Source organism: Peromyscus californicus, unplaced genomic scaffold, assembly GCF_007827085.1.
Source record: "Peromyscus californicus insignis strain IS unplaced genomic scaffold, ASM782708v3 Scaffold_15__1_contigs__length_86483966, whole genome shotgun sequence".
Taxonomy (NCBI): Eukaryota; Metazoa; Chordata; class Mammalia; order Rodentia; family Cricetidae; genus Peromyscus; species Peromyscus californicus.
Window position 1 is genome coordinate 69,697,603 of NW_026294447.1, and position 20,145 is coordinate 69,717,747.

General features: G+C 53.9%; 1 protein-coding gene across 1 annotated transcript in view; it reads right to left on the reverse strand.

Annotated features, from left to right (window-relative positions):
* Positions 1-425: 425 nt before the first annotated feature.
* The window catches only part of Jdp2 (Jun dimerization protein 2), a 42,339-nt gene continuing 22,619 nt past the window's right edge, over positions 426-20,145 (reverse strand). Inside the window, 3 exon segments of the mRNA XM_052739267.1 lie at positions 426-626; positions 628-726; positions 7,543-7,647. Coding sequence (XP_052595227.1) covers positions 540-626; positions 628-726; positions 7,543-7,647 — 291 coding nt within the window. The 3' untranslated portion in view covers positions 426-539.

Sequence of the window (20,145 nt, forward strand, 5' to 3'; positions counted from 1 at the left end):
AATGCCACAGCAAACTCCAGCAGGGCCACCAGGCTGCGCCACCTGGGCAGGGCCATCACAGCCCACACAGTGCACCCCTTTCCATCGGTCTTGGGCGGGACTGGGGAAGATGGATTGGAGTCCACGCTGAGTTCCCTCCTCGGCCACGCCGTGTTTGTGGTGCATGGCTTTTCTTGGCTGCTCGGGAGTCCCTTGGGTGGGAGTCTTGGCAGAGAGGCCAGAGGAGTGCCTGAGGAGGCTACCCGGTGGGGCATCTCTCTGGCTGAGGTGGCCATCAAGCTGAGCCTTGGAGTGGGACAGCCCTTACCTGCGGGTCAACTTTGGTCTCATCGCTTGGTCCCTCTGGTTTCTTCAGTCCACTCTTGCTCTTGCGTGTCTGGGCTGAGTTTCAGAAAAGGGCCAGCTGGAGGCCAGCTATACTAAGCCTCATCGTAAGAGTTTGTCATGCGCCCGGGAGGGGGCCTCCATCACCACGCTCCTCTTCTCCTTTTGCTCTGCCCCCCTCCCCTCTTCCTCTGACGCCTCCTCCAGGCCTTCAGTCACTTCTTGTCCAGCTGCTCCAGCAGCGGGTTGCCTTCGGACTCGGGCGTCCTGACACTGTCTGTGCGCACGATGCAGGTGGGGCGGGTGGCGGTTGAGCATCAGGATAAGCTGCTGCCGCTCCAGCTTCAGCTCCTCTATCTGGGTCTTCAGCTCTGCGTTCATGAGCTCCAGCCGCTCTGACTCCTGTGCAGACAAGAGACACACTGTCAGCTGTCACTGCCAGCCTGCTCCTTAGAAGTAGCCAGGCATCCAAAAAAAAAAGGAAGGAAGGAAGGAAGGGAGAGAGGGAGGGGGGAGGGAGGGAGGGAGGGGGGAGGGAGGGAGGGAGGGGGGGAGGGAGGGAGGGAGGGGGGAGGGAGGGAGGGAGGGAAGGAAGAAAGAGAAAGAGAAAGAAAGAGAGAGAGAGAGAGAGAAAGAAAGAGAGAGAAAGAAAGAAAGAAAGAAAGAAAGAAAGAAAGAAAGAAAGAAAGAAAGAAAGAAAGAAAGAAAGAAAGAAAGAAAGGCAGGCACTCTGGCCAGCACCTGTACTGCTGGCATGGTTTTTCTGCCTTCCAGGTCCCACTGAAGGCTGAGCATCTGGGGTGACTTTCTGCAGGCAGTGCCCTGCCTGTCACACAGTAATGACCTCTGCCACAGTGGGATGGGTCCAAATGATACACGGGGAATAGCCCGATTCATATCCCTCCTCTCTCCCTTTCTTCTACCGACTCCAGCCTCATGGCTTCCTTGCTGTTCACTAAACACCACACCCAAAGGCTCCCCTGCAACAAGATTTTGGGGCCAAAAAAAGGCGGGGAGGCAGGCCAAGAATGGAGGCCAGGTGAATCTGGAGCAGGCCCATGAAGCGTAGTCCGTGGTGGCCCACAGGACCAAGTGCTTTGTTACGAGTCAAATGTTTGATAGAATAGTCTTGATGCTGGGATTGATAAACCCAGCGAGGCCGTTCCTCCTAAAACGCGTGCCTCCGGGCCATTAGCTTGTAATTACTTAGACCTTTCCTCACTTCTTCCCTCGGTATCCCCCATAATCTAGGAGTTTCGTACACAATCAACCAGCAATCTGCTGGATCCAAACTGATCTCAGATGAGACTTCCTACACACTCCCAGCCCTGAGGAGAGGAAGGGATGCTGAGGGTGTGATGGGGTGTGGGGCTGTGTGTTCACAGTGGGGACAGGTGACAAGCATGCCTGGTCAAGGCCTGGGGCTCACACAACAGGACCAAGGGACCCAGCAATGGGTCTTCCTGCTTTTCAGTTAGAGCCGGTACCTGAAAGCTCTCCTCACGTGTGAACTGAGGCACCTCGGGCCGGCGAGTTCTTCACTGGGCATGCATGACCTTGTCCCCGGGTGTGGAGAAGTGTTTGGCTCTCACAGCTAAGTCAGCGTGACTGGCAGATGGAGTGTGAAGAATAAAGATGCTGTGACCATGCCACACAAGGCAACCCTCGCAAGGACCCTCCGGTCCAAAACGCCAATGGTGCAGATGCTGAGTGACCTGTGTTAGTCACAGAGGCTGTGTGACAGGTCCTTCTGCCCAGGGCGGGTGCAGTTGGGGCAGCCTCTCTCTGAGACTCTGGGGCCTTCCGTGGAGTCCCCACACCTCCCGTGAGGGGCCATCTTCCTCACACTGCCGGATTGTGCCTTGTGCATATCTCTGAGGTGGCCACATGGGCTCCCGAAATGCTCAGAATGGCCAGGGAAGGCAGGCTTTGGAACCAGACCCCCAAAGCAACAGCTTCAAAAAGTAGAAAAGAAATGCTAAGGGGAAGCTACAGGAAAAAAAAAAAAAAAAATTCTATGGTGGCTTTTAATGGGACAGGCTGAGACAAGACCGGAATGCTGGCCTGGTCCACACTTCTCAGAAATCGGGGAGATGGCTAGTGTTTCCTCCATCCTCCCCACCTCCCCCAGCCCAAGCTGCTAACACAATCTTCAGATTGTCCTCAGCCTTTGTATTGAGAAGCCTCGGGGCCATCTACCCACCTCTGAGGATGTGCCTCAGCCTGCCGTGAATACTTTGGGGAATCCCAAGCCCTGTGAACTGCTTGTCCCTCCCATGCTCCTGAGGAGGGTCCACTCAGCACACAGCAAGCCATTCTGTGTGCAGCAGACCAGCAAGCCAGCAAGGAGCGCTAACAGCTCAGTGAGGAGCTGACCTCTGAGGGAAGGATGCTGTGGGATGTTCTGTACGGCAAATGTGTTGCTAATTAGTCAATAAATAAATCACTGATTGGCCAGTGGCCAGGCAGGAAGTGTAGGCAGGACAAGGAGGAGAATAGAGCTGGGAAGTGGAAGGCTGAGTCAGAGAGACACTGCCAGCCGCCATGATGAGAAACAGCATGTGAAGATGCCGGTAAGCCACGAGCCATGTGGCAAGGTATAGATTAATGGAAATGGATTAATTTAAGCTGTAAGAACGGTTAGCAAGAAGCCTGCCATGGCCATACAGTTTGTAACCAATATAAGTCTCTGTGTTTACTTGGTCGGGTCTGAGCGGCTGTGGGACTGGCGGGTGAGAGAGATTTGTCCTGACTGTGGGCCAGGCAGGAGAACTCTAGCTACAGAAGGAAGTCTGGGTAAGAGCCCTCAGTGAAGAGGAGAGGCAGGGGCAAGGTGCCATTCGTGAAGAGATAAGCCGGGACCACTGTGCTCTGCTCTCTTGGACCAGTAGGATACAGAGTGGAGAGAGCTATACAAATACTGTAGGTTTAGAATCGGAGTCTAGGGCAAGTTATCTTATCTCTCTAGAGGTGATGATCCCTGGGATTAGAAGAGTTCCCACGGGGAAAGCATTGTGCACACTGAAGGGCTAGAGGGGCTTAAGGGAGCCTTCCTTTACCCTCTGAGCAGGAAGCGAGTAGGAGAAAGAAAGATGCTTCATGGACAACTCAGCAAGTCTTGAGGACCGCCTGAGTTTGAAAATGGAGGCGGCAGGGCAGAGGGCGACAGCGGCATGGGCACCAGAATGGAACCTGAGAGGGGAGCTGGGCTGGCTGGGGAGTGCTGCCTGGGGTCTGGAAGGAGTTTGGCCTCGGTTCCAGTGTGCTGCGCCTGAAGTTCAAGCTGGGCATGGCTAGCTGATCGTAGTGGTGTTAGCTTGCAACTCAAGCACTCAGAAGTTGGAGGCAGGAAGTTAGGGGTTTCAAGGCCAGCCTTGGCTGCACAGCAAGCTTGAAGCCAGCTTGGTGTGTATGAGGCTGTCTCCCACACCCAAAACAGGAATAAAAAAAAAATGAAATAAAATAAAGCCTAAGGGAAGAATAAAACACAGCATTCAGCACCACACAGACCTTCCTCCTCCAAACCAGCGGTGGAGCGTCAACCCCTTCTGTAGACATCTGTGTCACAGCCAGAGAGGGTTTGGGCAACTTGGCCTCACTGTCACAGCGTCACTAAACCCTCCTTTTTCGATTTTGTTTTTGGAGACAGGGTTTCTCGGTGTAGTCCTGGCGGTCCCGGAACTCACTCTGTAGACCAGGCTGGCCTTGAACTCACAGAGATCCACCTGCCTCGGCCTCCCGAGTGCTGGAACTAAAGGCGTGCGCCACCATGTCCAGCCCTGACTTTATATTTTAAAACGCCCTAGGGGACATAAAACTGAGTTCCATCAACTTTTCCTAAGGGCTGGGAAGCAGCTTGTGTCTGGGCCAAGTGCTGGCTGTCTCCTAACTACACTACTGTGAACAGCTTTCCCCATTTCTTGGAGTGTGGGCAATCTGAGTAGAGAGAGCTGGGCAGTGGAGGAGGCCTACCCACTCACCCCTCGGAAACCTGCCAACAGAGGGGACCCTTCTCACCCTTCCAGGGCCAATGCGACCACCAGGAGGAGAGCGCCTGGAGAGAGCACAGAGTATCTTGGGAATGTAATATGGTCTCATTGCCTCCAGGGCCCAGAGACTCTTGCGTTGGGTGCAATGGCCCAGCAGAAACCAGTGTTATAGCAGAGAGATACCTCGGGCTGCAGACAGAGGCTTTGGGGTAGGCCCAAGATCTGTGGGGTGTGAACTGACCCTTCCAAAGGTGTGTGACCACCCAAATTCAGGCCTTGGCTGATCTAGAGAGGCGAACTCTCTGAGGGGTTGTCTCTCTTTGGGTTGCATGTGAGTGTCCTGAGATCAGGGTGGGGGTGAGGCTTACAGTCCATAGGCACTACCCACACAGTGGCCTGCCTTCACATCCAGTCTGCTGCTTCCAAGGCCACAGATGGTGGGGGGGTATCTAGGGAAGAGGGGACTGGGCTGGAGCCCACATGGTATTGCTTCCTAGACCCAAGGTCGCATAGTGTTCTCCATCTAGGCTGCCACGTCTCTTACTGGGACAACATAGTACTACTTCAGCTGCCCCAACCCAGTGGACAGCCCCGCAGCCAGTGGACTTCTCCGACTAGCTGGCGCCTTTCTCCTCCTGAATCCTGTCATGGCTCCCCACGACCACAGACATTATCGTGTAATGGGGACACTCCATGAGTGGAAGAAGGTATCTTAATAACTGGGCCAGGACAAGAGGGATACACCGGTCTATTTCAGACAAGCCAGCATGTAGGATCCCTTTCCAAACGAGGCTCTGGGCCTGCGTGCCCCTCTGTTCTTCCATGTGGGCATCTAACCCCCAGCAACACTAATAATGTTCTTTTGCATGCCCTGGACACATCCTTAAACAGCATCATCTGCTTTCATATGTGCTGCTGCTGACGGCCCCCTCAGCCCCACATTTTTCTTCTTCATGCCGCGCCTTCCCATTTTATCTCACAACTGAAATAGTTTCCTCCGTTCATCCTCAGGAGGGGCCCCCTGCAGCAGCGCAGTATGTCCCCACAGCACTCCGGGCTCCTGAACCAACATTCCTCACCAGCTACTGTCCCCCATTTGCCCCCTGCTGTCCACGGAGAACGGGGTCCACTGACCCACAGTGCAGCAGGCCCCTGGTTATCACCTGCTAGACAGAAAGATGGATGAGTCCCCGCCCTCCATCTGCTAGCAGTGTGGCCTTGGGCAAGCAACTTGATCTCTCCGAACTACAGACCAGTTTCTAAAATGGGAATAAACTGATGTTACCTTATTGAAACACTGTCACCATGTGAAATGCCCGGCACACGGTAAGGGTTTGACAAGTTCACCTGGCACCAACTATCGAGGCACACAGCAGGTGCTTAGCAAGTATTAGTAGAATGAAGAGCCTTTCATCTGGTACTGGCTCTCTAGTGTACTGGTGTGTCATCGAGAGCCTCTGGGGTGGGCCCATCTTGCCTGCTAACTGCTGACAAGCTCCAGGAAGCTGGAGTTGCATGGGCAGCTTCTCCTAAGAAGCCTGCCTGCACCTCCCGGCTCTGTCCATCAGGCACTCAGCGATGGACAGAAAACATGGAACACGCCCCTCGGCTTTAAGGCCTGTGTCTTAGAACCTGCTGAACAATCTCAAGCCTTGCGTTGCACACCCTCGCTTCAAGACCGCCCAGCAGTAGGAGACTGAGTCCTGTTGATAAGCACTGGCCTGCCCAGGGTGCCCACAGCTAGAGAGGTCTACACACGGCTCACACGGCTCACACCTGTGACCCCAGTACAGCTCTCCACTTCTGGCAGGAGCGAGAAGGAAACCCAAGAAGGACAATGTCTACTCTTGCTCTGTCCCCTAACTGTGTGCCTAGTGCACCACTGGACACTTTCTGCACTGGCTGAATTAATCAGTGAGTTAATGAATGAACCAGCCAAGGAACTGAGAATCATGACGGCAATGGGGACATGAAGACCAGAGGCTTTGACCTGAGGCCTGGACCTCAGTCCCACCCTTTGGTGGCCGAGAGACCTGGGCGGGTCGCCATCTGCACCATGTCTACCCCACCTGCAGAAAGCGAACCACGCAGCTCCCTATCTTCGTGGCTGCTCTGCCAGCACAGTGAAATCACACAGGCAGCCCTTAGCACCGTGCCTGGCTCTACAGAGGTTCATGGCTGCTCATCACTGTGGTGTCCCATAGAGCAACAATGCCTGCCGGTTAGGTTAGTGTATGGCATTGCTGCTACTGTTCAGGAAAACCAGTGCTGGGGTGGGACGCGGCTGACTAGGGGACGGACTATTCGGCTTTCCGCTCACTTCCCTTCTGTGCCACCATTTTTTGAGACAAAGGCAGGGACTGAGAGGCAGGACCCAGGGGAAGAAAAAGCACGCACCCTGCTAGGCATATCACAAGTAAAAAGGCAGATGGTAGCAGGAGGCAAAGGGGAGCACACGGAGGCGGACCTCCACATACAGACCAGTCCTCTGGTCCCTGGAGGAAGCAGCAAAGAGTTCAGAGGTCATCTTCAGTGGGGCTAAGCCTGTGGGAGCCCATTCTCGGGTTCCTCGTGGCTTTACCCAGCAGGTCCGCATAGAGGATGATTAGGACCACGGGCCTGAGTGCAGGTGTCTGAGATGGTCTGCACTTGGCTGTGCTGGGGGAGGAGGTCTTTTGCTCCACCCCTTGGCGTCTCTATAAATACCCTGGGGCAGAGACAGTCGGGGCCCGTTGGAAAAGGTTCCAGGCCCTCTCGAGGCTCTCCTTTATTTTCTATCTGTTTATCTCCGCAATATTCTCCGCTATAAATCCTTCTATCTAATATTTCCTGCTGCTCGCACTCAAGAAAACTCTGGGGAGCTGTGGGGGTGGTGGGTAAACGCCCCACATAAGCCCTAGCCAGTGGGGATGCAGGGTGGATGCAATTGCAATAAATGGAGGTTTTCCTGGTAGCCAGCCCAGGAGCTACATGCACTGCCCACAGACACGACATTGCCACTCAACATCCTACTTTGTTAACATGAACCCTAGAATACTGTGGTAGCCACAAGGGGCCAAAATGGATAGTGCCAGGTCAATCGTACCCAGGATCTAAGCTCAGCGGAGAAAACCATGGATCCTTCTACCTTCTCTGGGTTGGCATGCCCCGGTGACGTCCCCCCCAGCTGCGGAGCACAGCAGCCCCTGCAAAGGACAAGGTGCCTCCCCACCACAGCTGCCCGGCTCACCCTCTGCAGAAACTCCGTCCGTTCCTTCTTCTTGTTCCGGCATCTGGCGGCGGCGACCTTGTTCTTCTCTCTACGCCTTTTCCTCCTCTCCTCGTCCTCGTCTAGCTGTGAGGGCACAGAGCCACGGATGAGACACCACGGGCGGCCCTGGGCACAGCTCCCCACCTGACGCGCGGCCAGACAGGGGGACAGATCCCCCTTAGGCACCCACATCTCAGCCAACACCTCCGGCTGCTGGGATGGATCGGTCTCCTGGTCATAGGAGGCTCCTCCTCGGAGCAGGTGGGTATCCTGGGGAGGAGCCGGTGTCCTCTAAGGGCAGGGCTACCTGGCTCCGCCAGAGTTTCTGGGGCTGGGAGCCTGGCCAGTCCACTCATCGGAGGCAGGCAGCTCCCCACAAGGGAGCGGGGCAACCTGTTCTGCCTAGCTCAAGCCCTCTGGGTGTGATTTTTTTTTTCCAGGCCAGCAGCTCCCAGGCACTTCCTTTAAAAACACCTTGGGCAGAGACCAGGTTCCCATTCTGCACCCACACCCCTCCCAGACTATCTTCACCCCACCTCTTCTGTCGGGATTTCAAACCCTCCCCGACCCATGCCCACCTAGGTGGCTCCTTTCCTTAGTCCCCCAAACTTCTGGTCTGTTTCCCCAGGCTGTCGCAATGACTCTGTCCCCTCACCTGGCTTCTCTTCCCCTTCCAGTACTCCCCCAAGACTCCAGCTGTGAGACAGCTAGGAGGTGCCAGGACACATCCCAGAGTCCCCTGAGATCACAAGCTAGCCTGTCTCTCCTAAGGAATCCAGGCTGCATGAAGTAAGGCCCATAACCCAGGAGGGGCAAAAACTCGCCACCTACTCACCCACCCTGCCTGGCAGGTGCTAGAGTTTCACTATCAATAATAACAGGAGTTGCCTCTTGCCTCCTTTGGCAAACGCTTTCAACACAGACCCCTCTATCCTCAAGAACAAGTAACAGCACTGGGAAGGTGTTGTTACTGTCCCATTTTTGCAGACCGTGAGTCTGAGGCTTAAAAGGTCACTTTATGCAAGGCCATTCAACAAAGACATGGCAGAGCCAGATCTTGAACTCGGGTTTCATCAGTTTCAACCTTTCTGCTCTAAAAAAAAAAAAAAAAAAAAGCCGGGCGGTGGTGGCGCACGCCTTTAATCCCAGCACTCGGGAGGCAGAGCCAGGTGGATCTCTGTGAGTTCGAGGCCAGCCTGGGCTACCAAGTGAGTTCCAGGAAAGGCGCAAAGCTACACAGAGAAACCCTGTCTCGAAAAAACCAAAAACAAAAAAACAAAAAACAAAAACCTGAGGCAGAGTCTCATGTAGCCAAGGCTGTTCCCCAGCTCACTATGTAGTCAAAGATGACCTTGAATTTATCATTGTCCTGTCTCCACTTCCTGGGTGCTAAGGTTGTAGCTGGAGGCTGTCACAAATTTATTAGCTACCACCATTTACTGGATACCGGGGACTGAACCTAGGGCCTGTGCATGCTAGGCAAACACTCTTGACACATGAGCCGCATTCCTCCCGGGGTATTCTGTTGGGGTGGCTTGTGCTGTCCTCGTCAACCAGGGAAATCTGGAGGCCTCAGAGGGCCAGCTGGACTGGGGACAGCTCCAAGTCAGAGGCCACAAGCTGCGGTGTTGCTCTGGGCTTGCCAACTCTGTCACAGCTTAAGACTCCTCTTTAAGCCACACTGCACCCCCCTCCGCCCCCCAGGAGGCTGCTGGAGGGGTGCCTCATCAGTGCCACCACACCCGACACCTCCCAGGCCCCTGGCCTCCTTTGAAACGGAACCAGAAGTGACAGCTCCTCTGGCTGACCTGCATCTAGGATCCAGAAACCTGGCTGAAAGTGGTTCCGCCCAACCTCAGCCTCACCCCAGAGCAGGCCGAGGTAACTGTGACATCAGGCAAAGGGAAGGAACTGGAGGAAGTGGCTGGCGGCGCAATCTCCCCTCTGCCAAGAGGCTTTGCCCACAAACTGCCATGGTGACGGGTGCAGCCTGCCCCTGCCGGGCTCCAGGACCTCAAGCCTTTCCCTAAGCAGCCTGAGGAGACACAGTCCCTGTCCCCAGAACCTGGATCCCAACCCCTACCCCTGCACAAGGCCTAGGTCCAGAGCTGGGAGCAATATATTCAGGGCCTGTGGCTGCAGGTTAAACAGGTCGCCTGGGTCAGCTTGACACCAGAGCAGTGGACCGTGCTGTCCACCCTCTGAGCCCATCAAATCCTTCTGTCAATACTCTTTACTCTGGACACCATGCCCTCCTCCGTGCCAGTCAGGCTACCCATCCCAGCTAAGGGGGCTTCCCTTTCCTACTTGGCAAACTCCTTCAAGAGTAAATGTCACCTTCTCTAGGAAGGCCCCTTGGACGTCCCTGATAGGACTCCTGTGCTACTACAGAATTCCACCCCAACCCCGGTTAAAGTGGCCACCTGCTTTCCCTGCTATTCTGGAGGATGGGTACCTAAGCATGGCACTCAGTCAATGATAATGGGCTCAGCTGAATGAGCGGAATACTCGACTGTAAAGAACAGTGCAGCTGGATGTATTCTAACTGTACAGACTTGGGTGGCTGAGTCAATGTCCATGTGACCTTCACTCAGCACTCAGGAGAAAACCTGTTCTGCTGGGGTGTCTCTTGCCTGTCTGGAGGTGCTGGAAGTGTGGTACCTGTCTCCCCCAGAAGCCCAGTGACTGAAAGTAGAATCTAGATTCGGGGTACAGGGACAAATCTGCGCAAGTCCTACACAGTCCTGGCAGGAATTGGGGTGTGAATTCAAAGCTAGAGTCCCCCCATTCTGCAGCCCCCACTGCATACACCCACCCCAGGCCATTCCTCCACCTATGCCCACCCTGAGCAACCTTTCCCACTAAATGACATCTCATGAAATCGAGATGTAGCCCAGGATGCCGCTTGTCCTGTTTTCCCCATTAGAATGGGAATGCATTCCTCCGCCCCGCCCCCCACTGCTGCTTTGGAGATGCCTAGGGGAGATATGAATGACAAGGCCCTTCCAGAAACTGGCCAGGGGCTCATGGGGGCCTCTGCCTTCTCCACCTTCACAGCCACTGGGCTCCTCACACTAAATCAGTGTCTCAACTGTCTGTCTGTGGCCTTCACTAGATAGAGACTACTCTCCCTGCCCTCCCCCAGCCTCCTCTGGCATCCCCAGGAGGGAAGCTGGACCTCCCTCTCCCTGATATCTCCTGAGGAGTTCTCCAAGGCTTCTGACAGAATGTTCTCACCACACACAGCGCAGCACCAGAACTCCCAATGGGGGGATGGCAGAACTCTTTACAGCACAGCTGGAAGAACTGAGGTGTCTGAGGAGGAGGTAGCTTATGGCAGAAGGCATTTCGAGAATGGTGTGATGGAGCTGGGGGCTGCGGAGCCCATCCTTCCCAGCCATCACCTTTTTCTCTGTCTGTGTTCTCCCTAATTCCCAGAAGCCCCCAGAGCAAAGAAGTCTACAACGTCAGTGAGAAGTATTTCTGCACTGTACTGTGCATTGAAGGAAAAGACTCTTCAGGGACCCGTGACCTAAAAGGTCCCTCCTCACCTCATCCCATCTCTGCTCTCAGGTCCCTGCTGAGGGACAGGCAGGACCCTGAGGGACAAGGTGAGGATGGCTGATATGAGCCGAGCTGTATTTCGACGTGAAGATTCCGAACGCTAGACACAAGAGATGTGCAGCGTCACCAACGTCCACCATTGCCGGAGGCGGAAAGGCCAGCCAACTGAAGTGTACAGGAATAAAAGGAGATCTGAGGGAACCACTCAGCTGCGGGTGGGAGTCACAGGGACAGAGAGGAAGGTGTCGGCCGAGGTGGGTGAGCAAGATACCCAAGGCACACTGGAGGAGGCCCTCACCCCGGGGTCCCTGTAAGGACACGGTGGGCCCCAGGGAGGCAGTATATATACCCTCAGTGTCACATCTAGGCCCTTCGTCTGCTCTCCCTGGTGATGGCCCTGAGAGATCTCCCAGGCAGACACAGATGCACACAGAATGAAGAGGCAAAGATGGATGAAGAGAGGTGGGGCTTGTGGAAATAAATGGGAGACACAGACAGACAGACAGACAATGGCAAGCAGAGGCACACAGACAGAAAAAAAAAAACACCTTGGTCCTCTTGGTTCCATCTAGTAGGGCCTGACTATGCAGCTTGTCTTTGGGGTTCACGATGGACCCACGAATCCTGAGACGATATTTCCTTTGGCATGGAGTCAGTCTGAGGTTTCTACCACTTGCTACTGAAAGACACCTGGGACATCAGGTTCCCCCCTCACGTAGTCAGGGGTGCCAGGTGATACGGAAGGAGCAGAAGGTGGTCCCCAGTGATCTTAGGAAGAACTACCCAGCAATCATGTCTCTAGACTCAGCCACAGGAGAGTGGCAGAGCGTGGGTACAGAGGGCCCTCAGACGAGCAGCTACAGAAAGCAAGCCAACGGGGCCAGCCTTGGGAAGATTAACTTCTAAAACTCTCCCTCCCTCCCTACTACTGCTATTCTGCTAAATGGACATGGTATTAAGCTGACTCCAAACACCTTACGGTTTTACGCACGGATTAATGCCTCTCTCAACCCTCATCGGAGAGGCTTCGGTGTGTAGTGGTCAATGGTTGACAGAGAGAATGAGAGCGTGTGGAGCTCTCGGTCCTAAATGGGCGTCTACCTCACCCCTTCCCTCCCGACGCTCAGGGATCATTGTAGAAGAGAGAATGGAACGTGTCAGTGCCGGAGGTGGTGGATGACTACAGCGAAGCCGTTTGCAGGATACATCTGGGCAGCTGTGCACATGAACCCTGAACAGTCGTGACAGCACTCGAAAAACCTCGGCAAGCTCAAGACAGACAGGACCCCAGCACGGAGACGGGAGGCGGACGTGAAGTTCCATCCCAGCCGAGGAGCCATGAGCATCATGGCTGCTCAGAAAAGAGTCAGTGTTCTTCAAGGGTGCAGCCCTTGAGGGGCCACCCTTACTTCAGGAGATAGCCCTATGCCCATACACACTCCGGCGGCCCTCAGTTCAGTAAACAATAAACACACAGAGCTGGGAGGAAATCGATGTGGGGAGATGGGAGAGGAATTGAGTGGAGGGAATGAGGGTTAGCTTGATCAAAACACACCGGATGCATGTATGAAATACTACTCCCCTCCCGCCAAAAAAACATATTTAAAAATACACTAAAAATTAGGTTAAAAATTTTTTTCCCCTTCTCCCTGCTGGTGCCTCCCATTGGCCAAGCTCAAACCAAGAGATGCTGGGTAATGGTACTTGCGAGGATAGGCCACAAGAGGCACACAGCAGGTAAGACCTACATGGATCTGCTGGATGAGTGAAAATATCCCGTAAAGCCCACTTGAGTAGCAGCCCCAGCCAGAGCTATCAAGCAGGACACAATGACAGGGATTGGAGTCACAGTTAGCTCTTTCTGGGCAATTTGCCATCAGGCATTTTGGGGCTGGGGTAAGGGTGGGGGCTCCAGTACCCCGAGACTCCGAGTGAAGGTCTATGGACAGTTGTCTGCCTGTCAGCTTCCTTCCTGAACCTCACCCCAGACCTTCAGGACTAGAACTTGTCTATAATCTGATTCCCAAGGGACTCGTGTGCACAGGAGTTTGCTCAGGGGGGCAGGAAGTGCTCTTTTTGTAAATACCACCGTCTACCTGACAGTCCAGCCAGAAAGAAGCCGGAAATCACCTTAGTGCTCCCCCCCCCCCCCCCCCCCCCCCCCCCCCGCCACCCGCCCTTGACAACAGTCCATTTAACAGCCTGGGAGGATCCCGCTTGCAAGCGCCATCAGATTGTATGACCAGCATCCCTCCAGCCTCCCCTGATCAAACTCTCACTGCTGAGCCCCACACTGCAATGGCTCCCCGGGGGCTCTCCTGGCTAAAATTGTCAGTCATCTTCTCTGCTTTCAACCCTCCACAGCCTCCATCACTCAGGGCACAAACCCTTGTCTGTCGGGCAGGGCCCAGAGGGAGAAGACCTGGCCCTGACTGCTTCTTCTATCGCCTGGCTTTTGTCTACCCTCAACTCCAGCAACAGGGCCTCCCCTGTCATCCTTGGAACGCCACGTTCTTCCCCATCCCTGGGCTCTCCCCATGCTGTCCCCTCTGCTGGGACTTCTTGTTCTAAATTTTACCGCCACCTCAATGGAAGGTGCCTTGCTTTTTATCCACCCCACCCCACCCCTGCCCCTGTCTATTTCTTTCCAGGGGCTTTTCAGGAATTGCCTTTACCTTTTCCGTGTAGACATGTGCCTGCTGCTCGTCAGGTTCCCCTGAGGTTATTAACCTATAGTTAGTCTATCTATGCCTGTCTCTACGGCCATCACCCAGCCACTAGAGCCGAGCACGGCACGGAAGGAAAGGGCCTTCAATGGAGATTTATGAATTAAATCAAGAATATTTACTTTTCCATCTGGCTAGGGATCTAACACAGCTCTCTCTCTTAGCTCCCTTACCCCCTCCCTGCCCCGGTTATAGATAAGGCTATTGGTATGATTGGTGACAACTAATCCAGGTCTTTTGGCCCTCGGGTTCAAACACTCCTGCCTTTTTGAAAAGTCACATGGTCTACATGTATTCCACATGCATATTAACCCCCCCCCGCCGCCCCCCCTCCAGCCTTTTCATCCATGCGCTCACGAAGGGAACACATATCCACAACAGACCTTCTGGTTCTCATAGCAATGTTCATTTTAAAAAAAAATATTGAGCGCACAACGAACAGGAACAAGCGATGTCTACTGAGCGAGCGGAGGGACCTCGCCTGTTCTCTGCAGCTTAGTCTTCCTCTTGGTTCAGGTTCCCCAGGCCACACAACTTCGCCTCGGCGGCTAGAGGAGCTCACGCGAGACTGCTGTGCGGCATCTGACATTTCAGAAGCAGTTTCAAAATGATGTCTTTTGAAGGCTGGGGATATGACTCAGTGTCTGTCTGCTGTGCGGAAGGCCCTGGATTCCATCGTCAGCCCTGCATACACTGGGTGTGGTGGCGCACACCTGGGAAGTGGAGGCAGGAAGATCAGAAGTTCAAAGTCAGCATTGGCGACGTTATCTAGGTCAAGGCCAGCTTGGGCTACACAAACCTCTGTTTCAGGGGAAAAAAAAAAAAAGGTTTCTTTTGCGAGACCACCAAGACAGAACAAGAAAGAAAAAAAGACACGTTTAACCCAAGGTATAGGAAATACAGAAATCCTCTCTCACGAGGTCACAAGGACAAAGCAATAAAGGAACACAGAGCAGGCAGGTGGGTAGACAGTGAAAACAGAAACAAACAGTATTGTTAGAGTGGACATCTGAAGGGCCCCGAACCGGAGCATGCACACAGAGAGCCAGGCTTGGGCGTGTGGGCGATGGCATAAGCTGTCCCGCTCTTTACAGGTTCCTAAGACGCTCTGTGAGGAAGACTGTGGGCTCTTCTGTGAGTCTCCATCCCTCGATGCACATGGATGGAGTGAATCCTGAAGGACACAGCCCCAGCCCAGAGCCTGGAGCCCAGGCATTGCTCTGCAAATATCCCTCTCTGTATGCAGCAAGGCAACTTATACTCCCAGTTGCCCGGAGGCCTCCCTCCTTGGCATGGAGAGGGGAGAGAGACGGAAAGGGTGGAACAGCCTTGCAGCATCCAAACGCAGAGCTGGGCTTAAAACCACTAGCCAGGCCCACAAGAGCCCCCGCCAATGCGAAGAAGCCACATTTCAACACCGGGGACCCATGAGCACCCTGGGAAGTAAACACCCAAATGCCAAACATACCAGACATTCCCCCACATAAACAGGCCGCACTGAGCTGGGGGTTCCCCTGCCCCCCATCAACAAAGTAGGACAGTTCAGAGGTGAATTCTTGGCCAGGCCAGGCCAGCTGGGCTGGGCCCACCGCCTCTCCTGCAGGGATGAGGAAACCCCAATGTCTCTCCGCAGCCTTGGAGGGGGGGCACGCATCTGGCCCTCAAAGGCACTTCCAAAGGCTGAGCCGCTCAAAACCGGCTGCCCTTGGCCTCTCCTCTTCCCTAGCCAAGACTTCTGATGCAAGTGGCCGAGGGCTGAAGATCTGCTCCTCCTGGGCAGGGCTTCATGAGCAGATTCACACAAATGGCCAGGGCGGCCAAGCCAAGTCACCTTCGAGAGCTAGGTCAGTTAACGGTTAATAAAGGAGGAGAGCTGGGGAGGGCTGTGTCTGCAGAGGGGACACCCAGGTTCACAAGGGCAAAGCAGTCTCAATACTGCCCAATCTTCCAAGTTTTCAGGACTAGCCGAAAATACGGATTTTTAAAAGAAAGACCTTTCAATTCTTAACGTGGCCAACTAATTCCACTTTGAAGCGAATGCCGCTTGAGCCTAAATAACAAACAAACAGGCAAACAAAAAAACCCACGTTTGAGGGTTGCACGGCCTCCTGGCTCTCATCATCACCACCACCAATGTCCTATACCGAGACCTTGAGCTGCTCAGCTTACCTCTCGGGACCATCTAAACACTTTAACAACACAACAGATCCCACTTCTCTCTGACCTTCCGGCACCTCTGCAAGGGAAGCTGAGGGGTCTGGTTTTCTTGGTTTACCAGTGAACAAACTGTAGTTTGGAAAGGCAAAGGTCAGCCTGTGGCTCCACAGGCAGGGAAAGAGCTGGATTCTGGGGTGGCAGGCGGCCTCCCACATGGCTGACTGGACCAGAACCTCCTCTCCCCTGACTCTAGCATCTGACTTCCCCCGGTTCATCCATCCTGTCCTCGTGGCAGTAACGGAGTGAGCGTGAGGTACGGGATGGACAACGACATTCCCCAGATCCCTTTTAAGAAGTTTCTGTCTTCACAGACTAAACGGCCAACACCAGGACTCATCCCTAGATGGGAAACCGAGGCTGGCTCCGGTTGACACTTGAGGTCAGGGACCGGATCCCAGAGGACAAGTTCAAAGGACACTTGGGTTCATCCTCCTGGGCCACTAGACTGTCGTCTGTGTTCCTGAATTCTCTCCACCTTGGTCCAAGCCACTTTACCACCAACCTGTCCTCCGACCCTGTCACTTCACACGGGAGCCTCTTCTTGGCCTTTCCACGCCACGCTCTAGCCTACCCTTGGCTTCCCATCTTGTCATCCCCGCCCCCGTCCCATGTCATCCACTCCTCTTGTACACCACTACTAACCAGATCTTTATTTCCACACCCAGTGGATGTCTGGACACTCACTGTAATGTGCTTCAGCCCCCAAAGATCATACTCCCTTCAGGTTCCTTCATCTCTGTTCCCCACCCTGGCTGGAGAACACCGTCCCCCAGAGCTACAAGCTCTGGCCTACCCTCCCCTGTCTTCCTCATTATCTCCAATTTTGATCTTACCAGACACCCAATTCCGTCCTACACCAGGAATGTCCAACCCTCTGCAGTTGTAACATGGCATTATCGTCTACACATGTGTTGAGCGGCATTCATAGCTAAACCTGAGATGCATGTGGCCCATGCAACATAGGTTGGACGTGCCCACCCTGCGTGGCTTTCAGATTGGGTCTCTCTCATCTTACATCTCCACTGCCGGTTTCCTGAGCCCAAGTCACAGCTGGAACACTGCGACAGCCTCCTGGGAGGATTCCTGGTCCTGCTGGGAGCACCCTTCACCATCCTCCCAGCCACCGAATCCTTCAGAAATGCAAACATAGCCAGTGGCGGCCCTTTGATGGTGGTAGTGGCTTTCCTTGCTCTAAATGCCAAGCTGCTGACTCTATCACACCAGGTTCCTGTGACCTGGCCACACCTGCCTGTGGTCTCACCTGCTGCCCATACCAACTCTACCTGAAGCACCTGGTGTCTATCTGCCTCAGGCTTCCCTACCTCTGCACCACTGTGCAGCTAAGAGCTTGCTCGCTTTTCAGGTCTCCTGTATACTTAGTGCGAATACCCCCTCCATCAGGAAGTCTTCCTTGACCGGAAACCTTCAAGCTGAGAACCATCCTTCTGCTCTGAGCTCCTGCTCAACTCTGAGCTTATCCTTGCCCCCACTGCACGGTTCTCTCCCTTTGCTGCTGTCTCCATCATACTGGGAGTTCCGTGAAAACGAAGCCTGTGTCTTGTTGGCTTTTTGTGTACCCAGTAGATGGCTAAACGTTTGCTAAGAGGAAAGAACGTTCCATCTAGACAAGAACCTGGGACTTTCTTTTTCCCTTTACGGTGCTGGGGACCAGCCCTATGGCTCCAGTGCGAGAACCCAAGATTTCTGATCCCAGTCCAGTGCTTTGCCACTGCACTCTGCTGCCCGCAGGGCCAGCGTGTAACCATGACAACCGCAAGTACCAGGCCCTGCTCCCTGGAGGCCACTTGGTAAATCCCAGGAGAAGGCTCCATGGGAGCACTGAGAGAAGTCCCAGAGCCCCAGCTGCAGAGATTCCTCAGCTCCTAGGCTCAGCAGGAGGATGAGGAGAGCTCCAGCACCTGCAGGCAGCGGTAGGCAGGAAATGGGGCTGGAAACTAAACCCAGCCTGAGGTTCCAGAACAGACAAGACCCTAAGATTCTATATCCCTGTGCATCAGTGAGGCCAAAAGCTCGCAGAGGGGAGTGGGCATGCCCAGGTCCCCGGGCCAGATACCGGCAGCCCAGGCAGAAGGGCACTGTCTTCTGGGAAGAGGCACGGATACCATGTTTTACAAACTGGTAGTCCTTTATGAATTGTCACACCAGCTCTGCAGGCTCGCTCATTAAACCAGCTTCTGTCTCCCCACCGCCCCTCACCAAGAAGTGGTGCGTGTGTCTGACTTTGGCCTTCCACCCACCTAGTCCACAGGGGGGGAAAAAAAATCTTCTGGGTCAAGAGAACCTATAAAACAAAAGGCTGCTGCTAGGCGGGGGCTGATTTACAGCACACATAGGGAAGGGCCATTTTCGCAAAAAGCCGCGCAGAACAGCCTGTTTCCAAGGCTAAGAAAAGACAGCATTGTGTTTGGAACAAAGCCTCCCAGCCCAGGCTGAGCAGGGCGACACCCATTCGCTGACAGCCCCACTGGAGAAAGAGCAGACAGCGCTGCCACCGCAAAGCAGAATGGAGGAGACACAGGATCAGGTCGACGACACTGGCCAGGAAAGCCGCCAGCAAGGAAAGAGCTGTTTGCAGAGTGATGACTTTTACTGAAATGTGTCTATTTCAGACTTGGTCCACACTTAACGCTTTAGTGGGGTCTGGTTTCCCACCGCTAGGCAGGCCATCAATCTTTTTCTTGTCCAGTTGACAATTACTTCAAAAGACAAGAAAGGACTCCCCAATATCCCCCAAAGCAGAAAACAAATGGCAGGGGGAAACCCATTGTCTCCCCAAAAAGTTAATAACCCAGTTGAAACTGATTTTTTTTTTGGTGTGTACCCATGCCTAGACCAGAGGCTGGCATACTGGGTATCTTCCCTAATAGCTCCTCACCTTATTTATTTTATTATTTTATTTTATTTTATTATTTTATTTTATTTTTTTGAGACAGAGCCTCTCACCAAACTTGAAGCTTGCCGATTTACCAGACTGACTGACCACTGAGGTGGTCTGGTCTCTATCTCCTCAGCAGTGGGGTCACGGACCTGTGCCACCACATCTGGCTTTTCCGTCGGTGCCGGGGATCGAACTCAGGTCCTCATGCTTATGCGACCATCATTTTATTGACTGAACTACCTCCCCAGTTCCAAAACGGACGTGTGTGTGTGTGTGTGTGTGTGTGTGTGTGTGTGTGTGTGTGTGTGTGTGTGTGGTGTGAAATGCCCGGGAGACATCGGTCCACAAACGAGAGGCATGCTACTGCACATGGACTCTACCAGCAAGGAGAGAGAGGCTCGGCCGCTGCACAGAATATTTATGAACAGGGATGCTCTGAAAGCCCCAGTTGGCCAGAGCTGCCCTTTTCAAGTGCCAACCCATTAAAGCCTTTGGAAGTCATTTGTCTTTCATTGTGAAGGTGAAAAACAAGGTCCTGAGCTTAATTATTCTCCACCAAGGCAGCTCCGTTTCATCTGTATGCAGGCCGTGCAGCCAAACCACAGATTTCAGCCAATTTCTCTCGGGCGCAAGAAATAGATAACTGACAAATCACTCAGCAGAACGGCCACCTCTCCATCGAGGGAACTGAACGCCGGCTAATAAAAATCCTGCACTTGTGACAAGGTCAAATAAGGTCACAGCCGGGGATGCCCTGCCTGGAGGATGGAAGGAGGATTTTACCATGCGGATGAAAGTTCAGATGGGTGAGGAAAAGCTTGGCCATGCTATGGCAGATGAACTACGGCAGACAGCTGACCCTGGTCAGAGGGATGGAGTGACTCCCTACCTAGTCCTTAAAGCCAGAACTATTAAGGCAGCCACAGCAAATGCAGGCCCCTGGGGCATGGGAACAGTTTATCTGATTGTCCCGCCCATAACAACAGAAGAACCAGCTTAATGAATTGGGTAAAGTCCCCCAGGGCGTGGGCACTGCTGATGTCAGGCCAGGGATCTCAGGACATGGAAACAAGGGGTTTGGATGCTGACTCAGACCAAGCTCTGGTTGAGCAGATCCAGGTTTCACACGCTTTAAAAAATACCCAGGGTCAGGCGGATCCACGCAAGAAGCGGGAG